The following is an 18875-nucleotide window of genomic DNA, read 5'->3' on the forward strand; positions in this document are numbered from 1 at the left end:
AGTAACATTATTAAATAAATACATTGCTATTTGAGATCACCTGCTGGAAAACTTCAATGTTGTCAGTGGTTTACAGAGGCAAAAAGATGAGAAAAATATTGGGCCTATTTTGGACTAGAGATCCCAGCAAGATGGTCCCATTTATTATACATATGGTGACTTCGGCAAGACAATTCAATCTAGTTACTTAAGTTAACATGCTAGTCCACCCCATCCCCACCCTCCCTAAACAGGGAAAATATGGAGCCCATGTACAATGCTAAAAGTTAAAAAATTAAAGGTAGCAGCAGATGAGAACTTAAGACTGAGCTCTAGATGAGCAATGTTCCCCCTTAACTGACTTTATCTCTTTCTACAACAAGAATATGAGGACTCAGTTAGCCATCTTTTTGGCCTAAAGTCTGCAGCTCTGCCGTGTGTAAGTTGTGGTGGAGGAAAACATTTTTCCTGCTGTACATGTGTAAGGAGATGGGTCCCCTCGGAGGCTGTCCAAATCTCCCCGTGAAAGTGGAATGCTGCCGGGGTACAGCAGTCTGATCCTTCGGCACCCCAGCCAACCCTGGGAAGCTCTCTGTCTTGGGTGTTGGCTTGGTTGTATTTTGTGTAGCACTGGCCAAAACATTCTGGGTGACCTCTGAAGTGAGGGTCTCATATGTGTCTCTCGTGTGCTTGATGACTTCCACTATTTCTTTATCTTTCAGGAGGTTACTCAGACACAGACTTGACAGCTGACAGCTTTTGCTTTCGTAGGCAGTTGCTTGGTTGCCCAATGAATATCTAAAAGGGTCCTCGGTGGGAGTATGTGCTGACTTTCTGTCCCTTGTGTTGAGGTTTTGGCTCACAACTTTGTTTAGATATGTAGCCTGGGGAGGGAAAAACAGAAATGGGGGAAAAAGGCATTAGCAAAAGCACATATTAAGAGCAAAATGACACAGAGCATGCAAAACACTCTCGGTGGTGGCTGCCTAGGCTAGGCATTCAGTGTTGGCTGATTAAAATAAGAGACGTATCTCAAGCACTAGGAGAACTCAGGGCACTGTCAGTATAAAATGGAAATATTACTTATTTATATTTTTTTAAAAACTTTGAAAAAATGTATTTAAATATGTAGAATTTGGGAATTTGTCTTTTCAATTTAACCAGATTTTTAATAAAAAATTCTTTAATGAAACAAAAGATACACAGAGAGGTCCCATGACTCATAACAGATTTTTTGAGCCCATCTTAATCATAATAGTAATGAATACCTAGAAAACCAGTTCTGAGTAACTTTGTCTCAGTTCAACTTAGAACATGCTTAACTTTAAATGTGTGAGATAATTTATAGTTACCATAACTATGTCTCCCTTACACTGAAGGCCAGCGGCAGCAACTACTGACTATGTTCCTGATAAGCTTTCAGAACTTGAAATTTAGGCTCATATGTATTCATAACAAAACTTCATGTCTGTATATTTTAATATCAAATGTCTAACTCCAAGTTGCCTGAAAAAAATAATAATATTCCAATGCCACATTTAAGTGAATTTGGAAAGCAAATTCTCCATGGAAGAAGTCAAAAACACTGAAAATCCATTCCTTTTAATGACCAAAAATGTGTATGCATGAGAGGGAGACACACAGACATTGTGATGTTTCCAGGGAGTTCTTTAAAAGGTATTTTATAACTTTCAGTGCATTTTATATTTTGCTCTTCTTTCAGTAAGTAGTAAGGTTACCAAGCTCCAGTTATTATTTGAGAAACAGGTTATAATAGCATCAATTGCACCCTATTTTAAAAGTTATTTTGGAACATAATTTTCCCTCTGTTTTATATCTATGTCTCACTTTCTTGGTACTGTTCAGCAACCTAGTTCTGTCGTTCTCTTGTGCTAAAAGACCAATATCACACCATAACTTTGCTGCCACTGAATACTGCCAGGACATAGTGATTACCTTTTGACATTTATACTGCCATTTTCTTTTATGTGCTCAAGCATTGCAACTTGGAGCCAGGGGAACAAAATCTACTCCCAAGCCTTATACTCTGAGTTTGCTAAACAGTATTTTGAGATATTTCAATGAATCCATAATGAGATTTGTATATTTTTTCCATGAGAAACTGAATCAGTTCACATAGTTTTCTATTAATTTTGTTTTCATCCCAAATGAAGGGTAGAACAAACACAGCGAATGTGATTTATATACTTCTTTATGAAGGGCTTGTCATAGGCATGGGCAGATTATACTGATGCACAGGTTCAGATTCTTTTGGAGGCATTATGTACCAGAAGCTGTCTTAGACATTGAAGAGGGATTTTCAAAAGCACACGGTATTGGCCTAACAGGAAAATTGGGTGGATACAAAGAGAAAATACCTATTGGCTACACCGCCCTAACATTAACAATATTTAAACATCATTTAAGCAGCCACATAAAAAAATCATAAGGCAAATAGTTTCAAAATGTTATTGTACATTTTTGTTGACGTGATTGAGGGGGACGTAACAAACAAAAAAAATTAGCCAGGTTTGCCATTACTCAGAATTGTTTGAACCAGCCACTCGCAATAAGAGGTGTGTGAAAAATCCAGAATGGACTGTAAGAATACCCCTGTGGGGGGGGAAAAAATCATGTCCCAGTTTTAAGAAAAGTTGCTGAAATGTTGCCGGTTTTTACTTGCCAATGGATCAGTTTCCAGGAGACATGTTCTGCGGTATTTTCATGCTAAACCCTCAGCATTTGGGGCTTAATTCTCGGCTGCACCCAATATACACTAGATGCTGCTGAGAGGCAGGACCCCAATCCTGGGGCAGACTCCATACCATCCTGGTCTCCTGCATAGCTTAGAGAAGCCTCAAAGCTGCCCTAAACTTTGCTAGCTTGCTGACAGGGCCGGCTCCGGGTTTTTGCCGCCCCAAGCGGCGGGGGGGAAAAAAAAGTCGTGATCGGCGGCACTTTGGCGGCAGGTCCTTCCGTCCGAGAGGGACCGAGGGACCCGCCGCCGAATTGCCGGACGTGCTGCCCTTTCCCATTGGCTGCCCCAAGCACCTGCTTCCTGCGCTGGTGCCTGGAGCTGGCCCTGCTTGATGAGCTCCAGGAAGCCAGTATGCCAACTGGTGTTTGCTGAAGAGCTGCAGAAGTCCAGCCATGCTCCCTTTCTTTAAGTTATACTCCCTGCACCATCTGCAATCTCCTCCATGCCACGGGAATTTACCCCCTTTGTGGATACTTTGCCCTCTAGATCAGCAAAGAGGGCTTTACCATGGGAAATAGTGTAGCCTATAATGTTTCCCACAACATTAGACCCTTTTTGAATATATAGAATAAAATGTATACGTCTCCTATAAATTGTATGCTGTATACATTTTTTAGTTTCCAAAGACTAACACACAATGACATTGTCAGCCAAAAGGAAATGTACATTTTCATTTCAATCTGAAATGTCAATTTGAAACAAACAAATGAGTTGTTTTAAATTTTCTGTTCAGAAAATAAAAAATATCAAAATTGACATTTTCCTACTGAAAATTTTTATTTCAATGAAATGACATATTTCATAGGGATTTCCAGTTAAAAATTTTTGACCAGTTCTGTGAGATGGTTCTCAGCTGTTTTAGAGCTATCCACGCTGGCACTAAATCAGTTCAGACTGAAATGGTAAAGACTGAACTGGTTCTTAAGCCTGCCATAAAGAATTCTCATTGAAATGATTCTTTGAATATGCGTAGTCCTGGGGATTGTTTAGAGAGCTCGTGTGTGAGAGCGGGAGGTGTTTTACAGGCATCTTAGGGGCAAACAGGTTCTTAAAAGGGTAAATTTATCTTGTGTAGTAAAAAAATCTTAAATGAGACTTGAATATCCCTGCAGAAAGCTTAGAAATGGAACATGCCATAAAAAACACTGGAGCCATTCATCATTTTCCGTTTTCAAATCCAATGAGTGAAATGTGACAATGGTTAACGGAAAAACAATTGTGCTGGAGGGCGTTTGAAAATGGATATTACTGTTGACTGGTTTGTGGTAACGTAATTATATAAAATAATAGCAGAGAGCTAACGAAAAAATCAATTTTAAGGCACTTATGCCCAAAGGTTTCTGGGTGCCTTAAAATTACTAAAATATTATTCTTACAAATAGAGCAACTTTCCCAAATACATAATTCTGATAGAGCAGAAAAAAATCCCCCTCCCCAGTACACACGGACATCCAAATAAAACCCAAAATAAAAAATGCTACCTAAGAATGAAACCAAAACAACAAGTCTCGGCCTAAGGACTCTATGGATATTTGTGTTGTGGAGGTGCTGAGGAGAAGTCATTCCAGAGACAAATATTAATCTGGCAGGGGCCTGAAGACTGATTCCATGTTCCTTGAAGACCCATAACTCCCATTTACTTCAGTGGGACTGGAGTTGTGGGCATGCAAAGAAGGCAGGATGAGTCTGTTAATGTAATACAAATGCTGAAGCACAGCTTACTTCGCACTCCCCTGTTCATGTCACAACTACACTTTAATCACCCTTGGCCCAAAAGTTCATAGACAACAAGGCTATGTAAGGAAGCCAAGAGTAAAAAACAAAAGGGTGAACATGATAAACCCTTCTCCAAAAAAAAAAAAATGAAGCCCTCCCAACTTGCTTCTAAATTCATATGACTTTGAAGAACTTTCTTAGCTCTGACAATTTATATAACCACCCATCTAATTTACCAACACAGGTTAAATCGGTTCTTTGGTATACCCCATCTGTCACCATGTCAACTGCTTAATTTCTACAACACCTCAGTTTTGTGCCCACCAGCTCCCAGTGTAGGGAATGATCCAATACAGAATGTAATTTATCTACCGTAGATAATTGTTCTTCATTTTTGTCGGTTAAAAAGCACTCTTCTTTATTGATTTCCGGCTGCACCGGAATCAACACTATAGTTTTTACAATAACCTGAATCGGCTCCTAGCGATCAACTAATGCTGCCTTCTGGCAAGGGCAACATCCACTATGCTACAGAAACAAAGCCCAATACACAGAAATAATGAATGGGAGACCTGTAGTAGTGTCTTGAAAAGAGCCAGAAACTGGTGAATTTGTCACCTGTAGTATCACCAGGCACAAAATGGACTAAGTAACCATAAATCAAAGGGATTTATTTTCTCCCTCTCCAATTTCCCTACCACCTTTATTGACTTACTAATAAAAAAAGATATAGTATATGTTAAATGCACCCCCCCCATAATGTCCTTTTAAAGAGTAGTCCAGCAGAGTGTCGGAGAATTGAAGCATCCAGCATCCTCATTTCAAGAGGAGGTTTCAGAAAATGGCCATGCTTTGCAGCAGGATATGGACATTTAAGGCAGGAATGAAGCTATCCATTCAATTTGCTAAGCTAAATTATCCCTGAATAAGTTCATTGCTGTAACTAATAAAGCACAAGCAGGCAAGGTGTAAAAGATTTAATGCTGAAGGTTTTATAAAGTAGGAAGAGAACAATGAAAAATGTCCCGTTATCCTGCAGTAACTTAAAGTCAATCGTGGCTGTCTGCCTTCTGGATACTGTACAGTCTTTCTACAGTTAACTGAAAGCCTTGCCCACTACTTCCACTGTGTGAAGCAAATGGAACATTTTGCATAAGTTATTACAGCTATTTGTCATCACCTTTCAAATTAAAGTTTTTGCAACTCTTCACATTGCTTTGCAATTGAGCAGCAGAGTTGATTCCTCCATTATGATGAAAAATTAGTGTAGATACACAATATTTCTTGTCTGTCGCTATGAGTTTAAACCCAATAACCCTAAAAATACCAGGAAGGTATTATAAAGCCACAGTGCCTCTTAAATCCACTTGTGCCATACATGCATGTAGAATATACTACCTGATATAACCAAGCATGATTTAGACAGACCATATGTAAGAGGTCTCCCAGGTTGGGAAGTAAACCCAGAGAAGGTAATTTCTTAGCAGAAGGGTTTTTTCATTTATTTCTGATGTTGAGAACAGAAGGAAAGGAAGATGCATGGGACACTTACATATCCAGTTTTAAGTAACTAAAGCCCTCACAATCCTGGAAAGGGATCCCTGCAGGGGTCCAAATGTGGTGGATCCCTTTACAGGACTGAAGCCTAATTTCTGGAAAATAGAAAAATAAATTCCTTGGAACAGCAGGTTTATTTCAAAAGGCAGGTGACAAGAGAGACACGGTTAAGTGATCTGACCACAGGCCTGAGTCAGAAACTCCAGAGTTCTTATTCCAGTTCTGACACTGCCTATCTCTGAAGCCGCAGTGAGATCACTTAGGGCCTCGTTTTCTGAACTGCAAAGCATGTGCGACTCACATTGACTTGGGGTAGGTCAGCAGTTATGAATATCAGCCTCAACATGGTTTGGTTTCCTCACCAGTAAACTGTGATGGTATCAACTTACCTTACAGGGGTACTGTGAAAGTTAGAGAGTTATCATTTTGCAAAGTGCTATGAAAATGAAAACTGCTATGCTGCATATGTGCTAAGTATTATTTAATTATAACATTTATTCTCCACTCCAATCTCTTATGCAGTGTGGATCACTATTAAATATCCTGCCATCATTTCATGTACAGAATAGCTATAGAAGATAATTTTGCTGTAAATATAGCTATTTTGCATCCAAATCTGACAGAAATTAAATAGCAATGCAACTTGAGTTTTATGTCAATATAACAAACCAGTATTTCAAATTACTAACAAATCTACTTTTAATTAATACAAGCTGTTGAGATTCCAGGTTGGAAGTATATGGCAGGCAATGTGACATTTCAGATAAACAAGCGAAGTTATTATTGTTTTCATCTGAATTATTTGTCTCCTATATTAGTGCTATGATGTTCCCTTTATACAAGGCTTTTTTTGACCACCAAGCATTCCACATATTAAAGCGAAGTTCATGTAATTTCAATACATTTCAATGAAGTGCGGGACCAGGATGCAGTAATTTGATTTCAGAGGTAGCCATACAGGGAATAACCTCCTAAATATTTTAGAGTCTGCGCTAGAATATTTCTCCATGGGCTAAATATCTGAGAAACACTTTAGGGACAGAATAAAAAAAAAAAAAACCTAGAGTCAGTGATCAAATGAATTCAACAGAAATTCTGCATCGTGTAACAAAGATTTTAAAGTAAATCTAAACAGATGCATTTGGTTGACAGTATACAACAAAGATGTATTTTGGTTAAATACAAGATGAAAATCTTCATAAGCAATCCTTTGATTTACAAGGTTCTTCCTTTAGCAGTCAGGCATACAGGAATCCAAATCTCATTCCATCATCTCTTTGTATATTTTTACCATCCTAATTTATCAGCACACCAAGCACAAGAGAATGGTCACACACACTTATCTTTTTTCTCTTTTTCTTAACTGAAGGGCTTTATTAACCTAGTTTCAATTAGATCATGCCATTAACTAAATTTCTAAATCTGTTCAAAGTGTGCCTTTTAAAAAAGAGCTACTATCTCAAAAATGGAGCAGAACTGCATTAAACCAATACACTTGTATATTATGGTTTTTCTCTTTAAAACAATCCCTTTGTTACTGAGTTCCACAGATTAGCATCCTTAATTTTGTCAGCATTGGACAATGAACTTATGATGGCAGCAGGGAAATTGCATACACTGGCAAAGAGTGTTCAGCTGCTGTCATGTTAATCAGTGGAGCTCTCCCACAGCTCTGTATACAATTCTGCAAAGGAGAAATCAAAGGACTTACAAAAAGGGCAAGTTGTATGCTGCTGATGATGAGGAAGAAAAAAAAATCCTAATTATCCTTGAATTGACTCAAATCTTTTTTTTTATAATCAGAAGACTGAGACATCCCTGAAGAGAAACAGAAAATAATCTGGATATTTTATCTTTTGGGGGCACCAATTTCATGAGTGAAATACAATAGTCAGATTTTCTCATTCCTAAAATAAGACGCTGGGTTTAAACCTTCTAATCTTGTTAGATTGAAGTATCATAACATTAGAGTCAATCTCCAGTCTTAACTGGATAAAAAGCAAGATGAAGCATAGTGTTGCAGAATGATACCAAATCTTAGCCTGTAGTATCTGCTCAGAAAAGATTTTATAAAAGATTGCAAAAGCCTTGTATTATAGCACTGATAGTCAATGAAGAGGACTATGGTTATGATGAGAAGATTTCTCTTAAGCTATCCTCTCTTAAAATCTATCATTAACTCTGAAGTCTGTAAATCTGTGCCAAATAAAACATGCTGTTTGAGCTTTCTTGGATCCTGATGATACTTACAAATAGAGTAAGGACCAAAAAAAGCACAGACATCATCCACAGTGCAGAGACAAAATGAGGAAGGGGAATAATACAATGCCGAGATCAAAACTTAGACAGCTAAGTCCATAACACCAAACCTTTTTCTGTACAGTAAAGCTGACCAGAAACCTTATGAATGTCAATATGACATTATGTCAATATGGAGCAAGTTTTGCTCTTTGATCTCACTGTGACAATGTTAGTTACAGTTCATAGATTTCAAAGCCAGCAGGGGCCATTCTGATATGACCTCCTGTATAACACAGGCCACAGATTTCACCTGATGTTTTCTGCATGTAGCCCAAGAGCTTGTGGTTGAACTTAAGCATACCTTGATCTAAAAGGCTCAAAGTGATGAAGAAATTATTACATGGCTTGGTAATCTGTTCCACTAGTTAACTACCCTCTAGGCCCCAAATAGGAATGCAGAGCTACTCTCTTGTATCCCTCTACATTCAGGATAAAGATACAAAGTAATTTCTGCTGACTTACGTTGACAAAGAGATGTTGTTAAATCCAACCAATATATAACGAGATTTCGAGTGCTCCTATGGGATAGAGGGAACTAGGGGTTGGGATGCTTTTGGAACAGCCAAACTTGGAGAAAAAGTTTAATTTTGTAATCTGAATTATATATAAATCATATTTTAAAAAATTATATATAATATACAAGCCTAATTCTGTTGTTTGCACCTTGTGTAGTCAGTTACACCAGTGGGTGTTCTAATTTGTAGCATTTTATGCTCACTTTGCACTGATGTAAATGACTGTGTGAAGTGCAGGACAAAGGAGAATGATGCGCTGTGTGTACACACTGTAACAGAGTGGGAAAGCTACATGTTTACAAAAATGTAAAAGTACCACTTGTAATGACCATATTACTTTGAAAACAGTCTTCCTTTGTTTCTTTCCTGTCTCACTTTCTTGGATACGTGCAAAAGGTTGAAGTATATATTTCTACAAGGTGTTGATGCTGTCATTGTTTATCCCCCTTTCTATGGTAATGGCACCACTTGACAGCTCCACATCGTACCTGAGACCTCATCTTAAAGTAAACATAATAAGCTTTCAAACAATGTATGATGTGCCTGTGTGTAGAGAGGGTATGTTAAATTGACCAAATTGGTGCTATCTTTAAGTGGAAAGAAAAGCACTCCCTTTTTAGTAGCCAAAGCTGAATGCTAAAGTGTATCTGAATGCAAAAAATCAAACTGGACAAAAGCACTAGATATTCATGTTCTCTGGGCTGTACATTTCACTAAAAAGGAAACTAATTGAAAATTAGTCCACATTTAACACCTTTCATTTCAAAAATGAAGTGCCACTGCTTTGAAGTCTTGATACTGGATTTAACAAAATGTATGTCATGAGCTCAATGCAGATAGCTACTGGAATCTGTAACCAGTATGGAGCAGTCTCATTACAAGTTCTTATTAATATTACACTGTGTCCTCCTGAAAGCACTGAAAGGTTTTTAATCTTTTCATTTTTACCTTATAACACCCATTAAGCTTAATAGGATTTAAATCTCACAATATCATCTTTAAAAAGAGTTCAAGGAAGAATATGTGCCTCTACAAAGGAAAATAAAACCTGAAATGATATATACAGATATACACACATTCACCAAGTAGCAGGAAGGGAGCGGGGGAGTAGCTGAAATTTAAAAGCAAGGATGGGCTACGCTAAAACAGCATCCATATACACCTAAACTTTAGACACACACACACAGACTTCAAAATTTAACTACTGTACCAATTTAAAGACATTATGCGTATTATACTTCATTGTACTCTTTGGGGGGAAAAAAGATCGTAATTTGCACTTCACACCTAACATTTATGGCTATCTCTGATAGAAATTAACAATAGTTAATGCTAGATAAGAAAAAGACTTATAACAGAAAAAACTTGCCTTTCCCTTTATCGTTTATATGGTGTCAGCAAAATTTGTAACTAGATACTCTTAGTTAATTATAGATGATGTCCACCAGTTATGATTGTCAGTGGAAGTGAAGGAAATGAGATATGCCTACCTGTGCTACAATCATACCTCCAATTGCAATGTAGATGTACCCTCAGAAACATGATGCAACTTTCATATAGTTCACTCAGGAGATTATTAAAATCCTTTTATATTTGTGGAGGAAATGTTCCCTTGCTTAACACCTAGCAATTGTTATTTCACTAGTAGTTCTATCATCTCCACCAAATCATTTAGCAGTTTAACTTTCTGCAAATTATGCTGCTCTATTTCCTTGGTAACTGCTTTTTGTTTAGGGAGAGACTGAATCATTTGGGGGAAATGGAAGTAGTTAGCTCCTAAAACAAAGTGTGTTGAGGTTATTAGGGAGGATGCGTAATTTTCTAAACATGGTTTTTTTTGGATTGTGGTTGGTGTCTGTTTCTTTACTATCATTCCTGGAAACAACACTTTTGAAAGAGATGAGGGCACAAATTAAAACGGCTACTACTATGGTATCACTCAGAATGATATTGCTTTCTGGAGGTGATACTTGATAAATAGTATCACACTGTCATGTTAGACCTTTTCTGACACATTTTACTGGGCTGGGGAAGGGGAAGAGTTTTTAAAAACAATTTTCCCATGTCTTTTTTTTAAACACACATCCTATATGAAGTAGGAGTCTCCACACAGGCACTTAGGTGCATCCAATGGCAGTCACTAGCAGGTTCAGGGTTTAATGAATTCATCTTTAGGATGACAGATCCATTTCTGTTTTTAATTCTGTTCTCTCAGAGTCATTGTTTGACATTTGCCTTAAGTATTTTGGTGTTCACTAAGCTCTCTACTGTATGTGGCATCCATGCCAGTTGTCAGCTTTGTACTTTCAAAGGGTCACTGTCTAATTCATAATTTTGTTGTTGTTTTCTAAGATTCGTTTATTCATTGAGAAAAATGCCTTGTATGTGAAGCTATTTTTGGTCTTAGTAGGCCTCTGTATGCTAGCCATCATATCCATAGTAAATTTCCTTCTGTTAAAACACCCTGTTTACTTATGAGCATGCTAGTAATGAACAATTTGTATTGACATAAAAATGTTTGGGTGGATTTTTTTGGAACACTCTGTAGAGGGAAGAACAAATATTGATTTCTAGTCTGAGATTAGACTGCATGGTTTCATAATATCTGCTCAGAAACAGATATATTAATTTGGTCCCTTTAAAAACAAATCAGGCAAACAGCATAGGGCTTTTATATTTTTCAGGTTTTAATGAGAAATTGTAATGATGTCAATGTTGGCAATGGACTTCCCACCAGAACCCCTCCATCCCCAACAACAAAAAGCAATACGTAGAAAAATAAATTTTATTTGATTTAATTTCAGTAGATGCTGTGATGAAAACCTCCTAGCTGCTGTAAAACCCTCTTCTCCTTATTATGGATATGTCACTTTGCAAGGATAATGTCATTAATACACTTGCTCTGCAGTGTCTCATCTTTAGGCTGTTCAGCTTTGATCATTTTTCTATTTGAATTTCCCCTTCTATTTCCTTCGCCCTATATACTTATATAGTCCCCATCCCCACAGTACCTGAATGTCTTTGAAACATTAATGTATTTATCCTCGTGATATCCCAGTAGGGGGAGGGAAGTATTGCCACCATGGGAAAATGAGGCATAATGAGGCATAAAGAGGTTAACTGATCCCTTGAAATATTTGTTAACTACTTATGCTAAACAATTTGTTCCATCTTGTATTTAGCAATGAGACTCTGAGAGCCTGTCTACATGTACAGCTCTGCAGTGGTGCAGCTGCTTCGCTATAGCACTTTAGTGAAGATGCTACTATGCCGAAGGGAGAGCTCTGCAAGAGGCGGTAGTTATGTCAATGGGAGAAGCGCTCATGTTGGCATAGTGCTGTCTACACCAGGGGGTAGGTCAGTATAACTACATTGCTCAAGGGAGTGGATTTTTCAGACCCCTTTGAGTAGTTATACCGATGTAAGTTTGTAGTGTAGACCTGGCCTAAGTTAGTTTCCCAGACATGAGGAAGAGCTCTGTGTAGCTCAAAAGCTTGTCTCTCTCACCAATAGAAGCTGGCCCAATAAACGATATTACCTCATTCATCTTGTCTCTCTAGGCCAGCATGTCCTTCTGCCCACGCCGCTTCCCGCGCCCCCATTGGCCTGGAACGGTGAACTCTGGCCAGTGGGAGCCGCGATCGGCCAAACCTGCGAACACTGCAAGTAAACAAACCATCCCGTCCTGCCAGCGGATTTCCCTGACGGGCCACGTGCTAAAGGTTGCCGATCCCTGCTCTAGGGTTTGTTTGGGTTTTTTTAGCTGTTGGATATGCAGCTTTGGTATCTCAGGTTCAAAATTTGATAGGTCATTCAGAAGCACTATATATAAAATTCTCACTCAGGAGTACACTTTACTAGTATATAACACTGGAAATCAATTAGCATCACAGGAATTTTATGTTGCATAATGTATATGTGAAGTATTTCTCCAGAACATTTGATAGCTTCCAAACTCATGGGAGATCCCTTAACCTGTGGCTCAAGGAAGTATTTTTATTCTCCCCCAATTACCCTACAGCCACCACCTGAGATATAAGCACACAGCCAAAAACTTTTCTTTACAATTTGATAAACCATACACATAGTATTTTCCTTCCAGATTTCCAGGAGGATATGTTGAATTCCGTCAAATTCACATAGTGATAAAAAGCAGCACCTAAAAAGGAACAATGGTTCTGGATTTCGTGTGAAATTCACCCCATGCAGAGGGTCAGAATAAGGTCTATGCAACACTTAACCCCGGAAAATAGGGCTTTTGTGGGATTTAAGTCTTACATATACTTTGTTCTGGCTTTCTGCAAAGGGTCAGAGGCTATTGGGGTTGCGTGTAGATGCAAGGAATTGCAGGATTGGGACCTTAGGGAAGAAAAAAAGTTTTTTCTTCTGGTTTTTTGCATAATAGGAAACATGAGAATTGCTGACTCCCCAAAATGCCAGGCTAGGTGCGAATTTACTACCCCTGACTTTGGGGATAGCAGGTTACATTACTTAGGAGAAAGAAAAGATTTCCCCCCTCCATTATACACAGTAAAAAAGTATGTGCTCAGATTCTTGTGGCAGATGTTTTTATCTTAATGCACCTTAAAGCAGTTCTTTAAATATATGGTTGTATTTCTGATGCTTTTAAACAAGACTGTGTAAAGGGAACCCTTCTCACCACCCACACTCTATTTAATGATAGATATTCAGACACTCAAAAGTGAAGACACTTTTATAATACAAGACTTCTAAGGCTCACTGTTCAGCTCTAAATCTCTGAGTCATGTGCAGACAGTGCCAAAATGGTTTCTCAGGGCTGTATGCAACACAACAAATACACACACACAAATAAAAAAAGTGGGCAATGATCCATAGCCCATTGAAGTCAAGGCAAAGACTCCTATTGACTTCAATGTGCTTTGGATCAGTCTCTAAATGGAGAATACTGATCAAACAAGTAGAAACAGTTAAAATGGTGGTAACATTTTTTACTCACTGTACTCATTTCTGTGGATAGTACTCTACATTTTACTTTGTTTAATGGTTCATTTAAATTCATGTATATCTCTACTTCCCCATTCATTTTAGGATACAAGTTCACAACTGTCCTTCTTGTTTTCAAAACCTTTCATGGTCTTGCCCCAGCGTAATACACAGACCTACTTTCTCTTGGCTACCTCCACTCTTCTTCTTTCCTTAATCCCAGAATCTTGCCACTGTTCACGTGAGTCTTCTCCTGTTACCTCTGCCATTTGGAAAAGACATCTTCGATCTTTACACCTTGCTGCTTCTACTAATTTCAGATAAGAACATAAGAATGGCCCTACTGGGTCAGCCCAAAGGTCCATCTAGCCCAGTATCCTGTCTTCCGACAGTGGCCAGTGCCAGGTGCCCCACAGGGAATGAACAGAACAGGTAATCAAGTGATCCATCCCTGTCGCTCATTCCCAGCTTCTGGCAAACAGAGGCTGGGGACACCATTCCTGCCCATCCTGGCTAATAACCATTGATGGACCTATCCTCCATGAATTTATCTAGTTCTTTTTTGAACCCTGTTATGGTCTTGGCTTTCACAAAATCCTCTAGCAAGGAGTTCCACAGGTTGACACTGCATTGTGTGAAGAAATACTTCCTTTTATTTGTTTTAAACATGCTGCCTATTAATTTCATTTGGTGACCCCTAGTTCTTGTATTATGAGAAGGAGTAAACAACTCTTCCTTATCTACTTTCTCTACACCAGTCATGATTTTATAGGCCTCAATCATATCTCCCCTTAGCCGTCTCTTTTCCAAGCTGAAAAGTCCCAATCTTTTTAATCTCTCCTCATACCCCTAATCATTTTTGTTGCCCTTTTCTGAACCTTTTCCAATATATCTTTTTTGAGATGGGGCAACCACATCTGCACACAGTATTCAAGATGTGGGCGTATCATTGATTTATATAGAGGCAACATGATATTTTCTGTTCTATTATCTATACCTTTCTTAATTATTCCCAGCATTCTGTTCACTTTTTTGACTGCCGCTGCACATTGAGTGGATGTTTTCAGAGAATTAGCCACAATGACTCCAAGATCTCTTTCTTGAGTGGTAACAACTAATTTAGACCCCATCATTTTATACGTATAGTTGGGATTATGCTTTCCAATGTGCATTACTTTGCATTTATCAACATTAACTTTCATCTGCCATTTTGTTGCCCATTCACCCAGTTTTGAGAGATCCTTTTGTAGCTCTTCGCAGTCTGCCTGGGTCTTAACTATCTTTAGTAATTTTGTATCATCTGCAAATTTCGCCACCTCACTGTTTACCCCTTTTTCCAGATCATTTGAATAGTACTGGTCCCAGAACAGACCCCTGGGGGACACCACCATTTACTTTTCTGCATTCTAAAAACTGACCATTTATATCTTCCCTTTGTTTCCCATCTTTTAACCAGTTACCAATTCATGAGAGCGCCTTCCCTCTTACCCCGGGGCAGTTTACTTTGCATAAGAGCCTTTGGTGAGGGACCTTATTAAAAGCTTTCTGAAAATCTAAGTACACTATATCCAATGGATCCCCTTGGTCCACATGATTGTTGACCCCCCCACAAAGAATTCTAGTAGATTGGTGAGGCATGATTTCCCTTTACATAAGATATGCTCACTCTTCCTCAACAAGATCTGATCTGATCTGATATCTTTCTGATCTGATCTGAAAAAATCTTTTTTTCCTATCATTGCCTAACCCTTTAAATTGCTCTGTTTTTCCACGTTTGCTTACTATTAATAATTTTTTATAAAATCTTTCACATAAATTGTGAATTCGTTGAAAAACATTAAGGAAAAATACAATTCACATGAAAGATGTTATAGGAAATAAGGTTGCATTGTATATAATTCCTGAGCCAATTATCAGATTCTAATTCAATTCTCACTTGAACTCAGTGGAAGTTTGCTTAGAAACTCAGAGCCTGATCTAAACCCCACTGAGTCAAAGGAATAACTCCCATTGACTTAAATGGGCTTTTGGATCAGGCCCTCAGTATGCCCCATTACTTCTATATTATTCTTTAATCCTTGGCAGATTTGGACCCTGCTGTTGAAAACGCTTGTGTGTTAATACTGTATTATCTTAATAGTAAATTTCAATAGTGAATGCCCTGATCCTGCAATGATCTGTCCAAAGGCAGACCCTTGTACTGTCACAAAGCCTCACTGACTTCAGTGGGAGTCTGTCTATATAGAGCACACCGAAGGATCAGAGACTAGCTTTTTCCTGTGTAAGTCTAACAAAATTTTTTATTAATTTGAAAAAGTTTTAGAGATACAAAACAAGAAAAAAAAATCCACATTCCCTCAAAATATACTCAGTGTCTTTTGATGCTTATTGGTAAAACATATCAGGTTCATGAGGGAGGACAGCAGTCTGAAATCGAATAGCTGTGGCATTCCCACAGAAAGAAATCACACAGAAGTGGGAGAACCTTAAAAAATTCTGCTTATGGCTGAGGTTTGGGCTTCATCCTGTGAAACATCTGATTTAATGTTTTGAATCAACCCTTACAAAAATGTCTGGAAGAATTATAAAGGGCCTTGTGCAATTTCAATAAGATTCTGTACAATTCCAATTGGCCTTCTTTTGAGAGGGAGCTCACAGTTTAAATACACTTTTGAAAAATGGGGGGGGGGGGGGGAAAGGCCTCCAACGAAAGTAGATTTCTAATTCAATTCATTTTCGCAGTTCAGTTCTACGAACTTATTAGGTGTATAGTTTTTTTTTTTATTTACAAAAAATGGAATACTAAAGTCAATTAATTGGTTACAAAGAAACACTTTCTTTGCCTGAAATCTATTCATGAAGCAATGGAAAGTATTGGATCATATGCCGTCTGCTTCCAGGAGCGAGGGTGGGCAGGAAGCTGCTTTAGCCCTGCTGCGCTGCCAATGGTGGTGCCAGGGGCCCCTGGGCCCTTTTAAAAGCACCTGGGGGAGGCGCACAGGGACGTCAGGGAGGGGGGAGAGACCGGGCCCCAAACATAAGTGGAGCCGGGCCCCCATGCTCTAAATATTCCTAGAGCATGGGCACCACGAGACCATACAATTCACCACCCCTGACCTCCCCCCTCCCCAGTACTATAGTATTGTGATGAGTGCCTATATATATATATATATATATATATATATATATATATATATATATATATATATATATAGGCACTCATCACAATACTATAGTATATATATATATATATATATATATATAGTATGAGGTAGGACTGTAGAAAGTGGTCATCATAGTTTTGTGAAAGGCCACATTTTCATGAACTTATATGTATTATAAAGTAAAATAAATTAGAAATCTCTTAAAAAAAACCAAGTTAGCTTTACCACTAATAATAATATTGCAGTTTTAAGTTCTGAAATCACACAGATCTTTCTGGGCCAGAAGCAAATGCTTTGCCCTGCTAGAAAGCAGGGAATCTCACCTTTCTAACGGTGAAATATTAAGAGCCTGAGACACAATCTCTAGACTGCTAAAGCTACAAGATGGCATCAAAACAGCTGGAAAGAGCCAGTGGAGAATTATCTTTGCATACCTGAACTCCAAGCTGGTGGCAAGTAGCATACTAGAATTCTAATTCATTTCTTTTTAGCAATTAAGCTCTATGAACTTTTTTGATCCTAATAGTTTGGGGATTTTTTTTAATGTAATAGCAAAGTTAATTAATTAGTCACATAGAAACATGTCCTTTGTCTGAAATTTATTCATGAACCTACTGTGCCAGCCTGTCTGTCCACATGAAAGGAAAGAGAATGTCTCAGGTGCTCCTGGGGAAGGGCAAGGGCCAGAAGGGTTGTAGGGGAGCAGAACTTCATAATAATGGGAAATTTCCATTACATGCGTCTGACGAAGTGGGTATTCACCCACGAAAGCTTATGCTCCAATACATCTGTTAGTCTTAAAGGTGCCACAGGACTCTCTGTTGCTTTCATAATACTGTTATTCAGTCATAGAAGTTAGAGTAGCCCCCCTGCCGCTGTAATCTCTGCTGAGGCCAGACATCCAGGGATCAGGGACCCACAACCAGCTCTCTGTGGCCACCACTCTCTACTACATCTGAGAATTAGGGAACTTTTTTAGACCCTAGGAACACCAGAACTAAAATCTATCATTGTTTTAAGATTGAATATTGCCCATCCTGCACCCCAGGACACTGTAACTTGAGAGGAGGTAGGAAAAAGTGTGTGTGTGTGTATATGGGTGTGTGGGTATATATATTTTAAGAAAAGTAGTGACTATTTAAAACCGCTCAGAAATTTGAAATGTTAGGAATAGTCCCGGTAGAACAGGATCAATGGGAAGAATACAAGTGAAGCACTCTCATGTGGCGATGAGATAAACTGCGGAATCATTGATAAATTGTTAAGTTTAAAATGCAGTATCATAAAAATGTCATTAAAATCCATTTTATAAAATGCTAATGTTTATTTACTGTAGAAGTGTAAGTTAATAGGTAATATTTAACTCAGTTTTTGTTATCATGTAGAATATCTGCTTCAGCTGATCTTTTTATTTGGAGAATGTCCTAGGTGTTCAATTCCACTGATGATGGTGTTTTATGGAAGCTTTGTGAACAGTCCTTGAAGGAATGAGTATTGGTTCAGATGTGAGTATCACTATCAGTCCATAAAAATGTATTGGGTATTAAACAACAAAGCTACTACCTAGCCTGAGCTGAGATGTCTGAATCTGGGGGCTGGTCCACACTAACCCCACAGTTCGAACTAAGATACGCAACTTCAGCTACGTGAATAATGTAGCTGAAGTCGAAGTATCTTAGTTTGAACTACAGGGTACTTACCACGGGTCCAGATGCGGCAGGCAGGCTCCCCCATCGACTCCGCGTACTCCTCTCGCGGAGCAGGAGTACCGGTGTCGATGGCGAGCACTTCCGGGATCGATTTATCGTGTCTAGACAAGACGCGATAAATCGATCCCAGAAGATCGATTGCTTACTGCCGAACCCGGAGGTAAGTATAGACGTACCCTAAATCTGAACTTCCTGAAAATTGAGAGGTGCT

General features: G+C 38.6%; 1 protein-coding gene across 1 annotated transcript in view; it reads right to left on the minus strand.

Annotated features, from left to right (window-relative positions):
• Positions 1-377: 377 nt before the first annotated feature.
• Positions 378-18875, minus strand: part of CCSER1 (coiled-coil serine rich protein 1) — a 1077958-nt gene continuing 1059460 nt past the window's right edge. Inside the window, exon 12 of the mRNA XM_065405630.1 lies at positions 378-863. Coding sequence (XP_065261702.1) covers positions 378-863 — 486 coding nt within the window. The remainder of the gene's footprint in view (positions 864-18875) is intronic.

The sequence above is a fragment of the Emys orbicularis genome, chromosome 5, assembly GCF_028017835.1.
Source record: "Emys orbicularis isolate rEmyOrb1 chromosome 5, rEmyOrb1.hap1, whole genome shotgun sequence".
In the NCBI taxonomy this organism is placed as follows: domain Eukaryota; kingdom Metazoa; phylum Chordata; order Testudines; family Emydidae; genus Emys; species Emys orbicularis.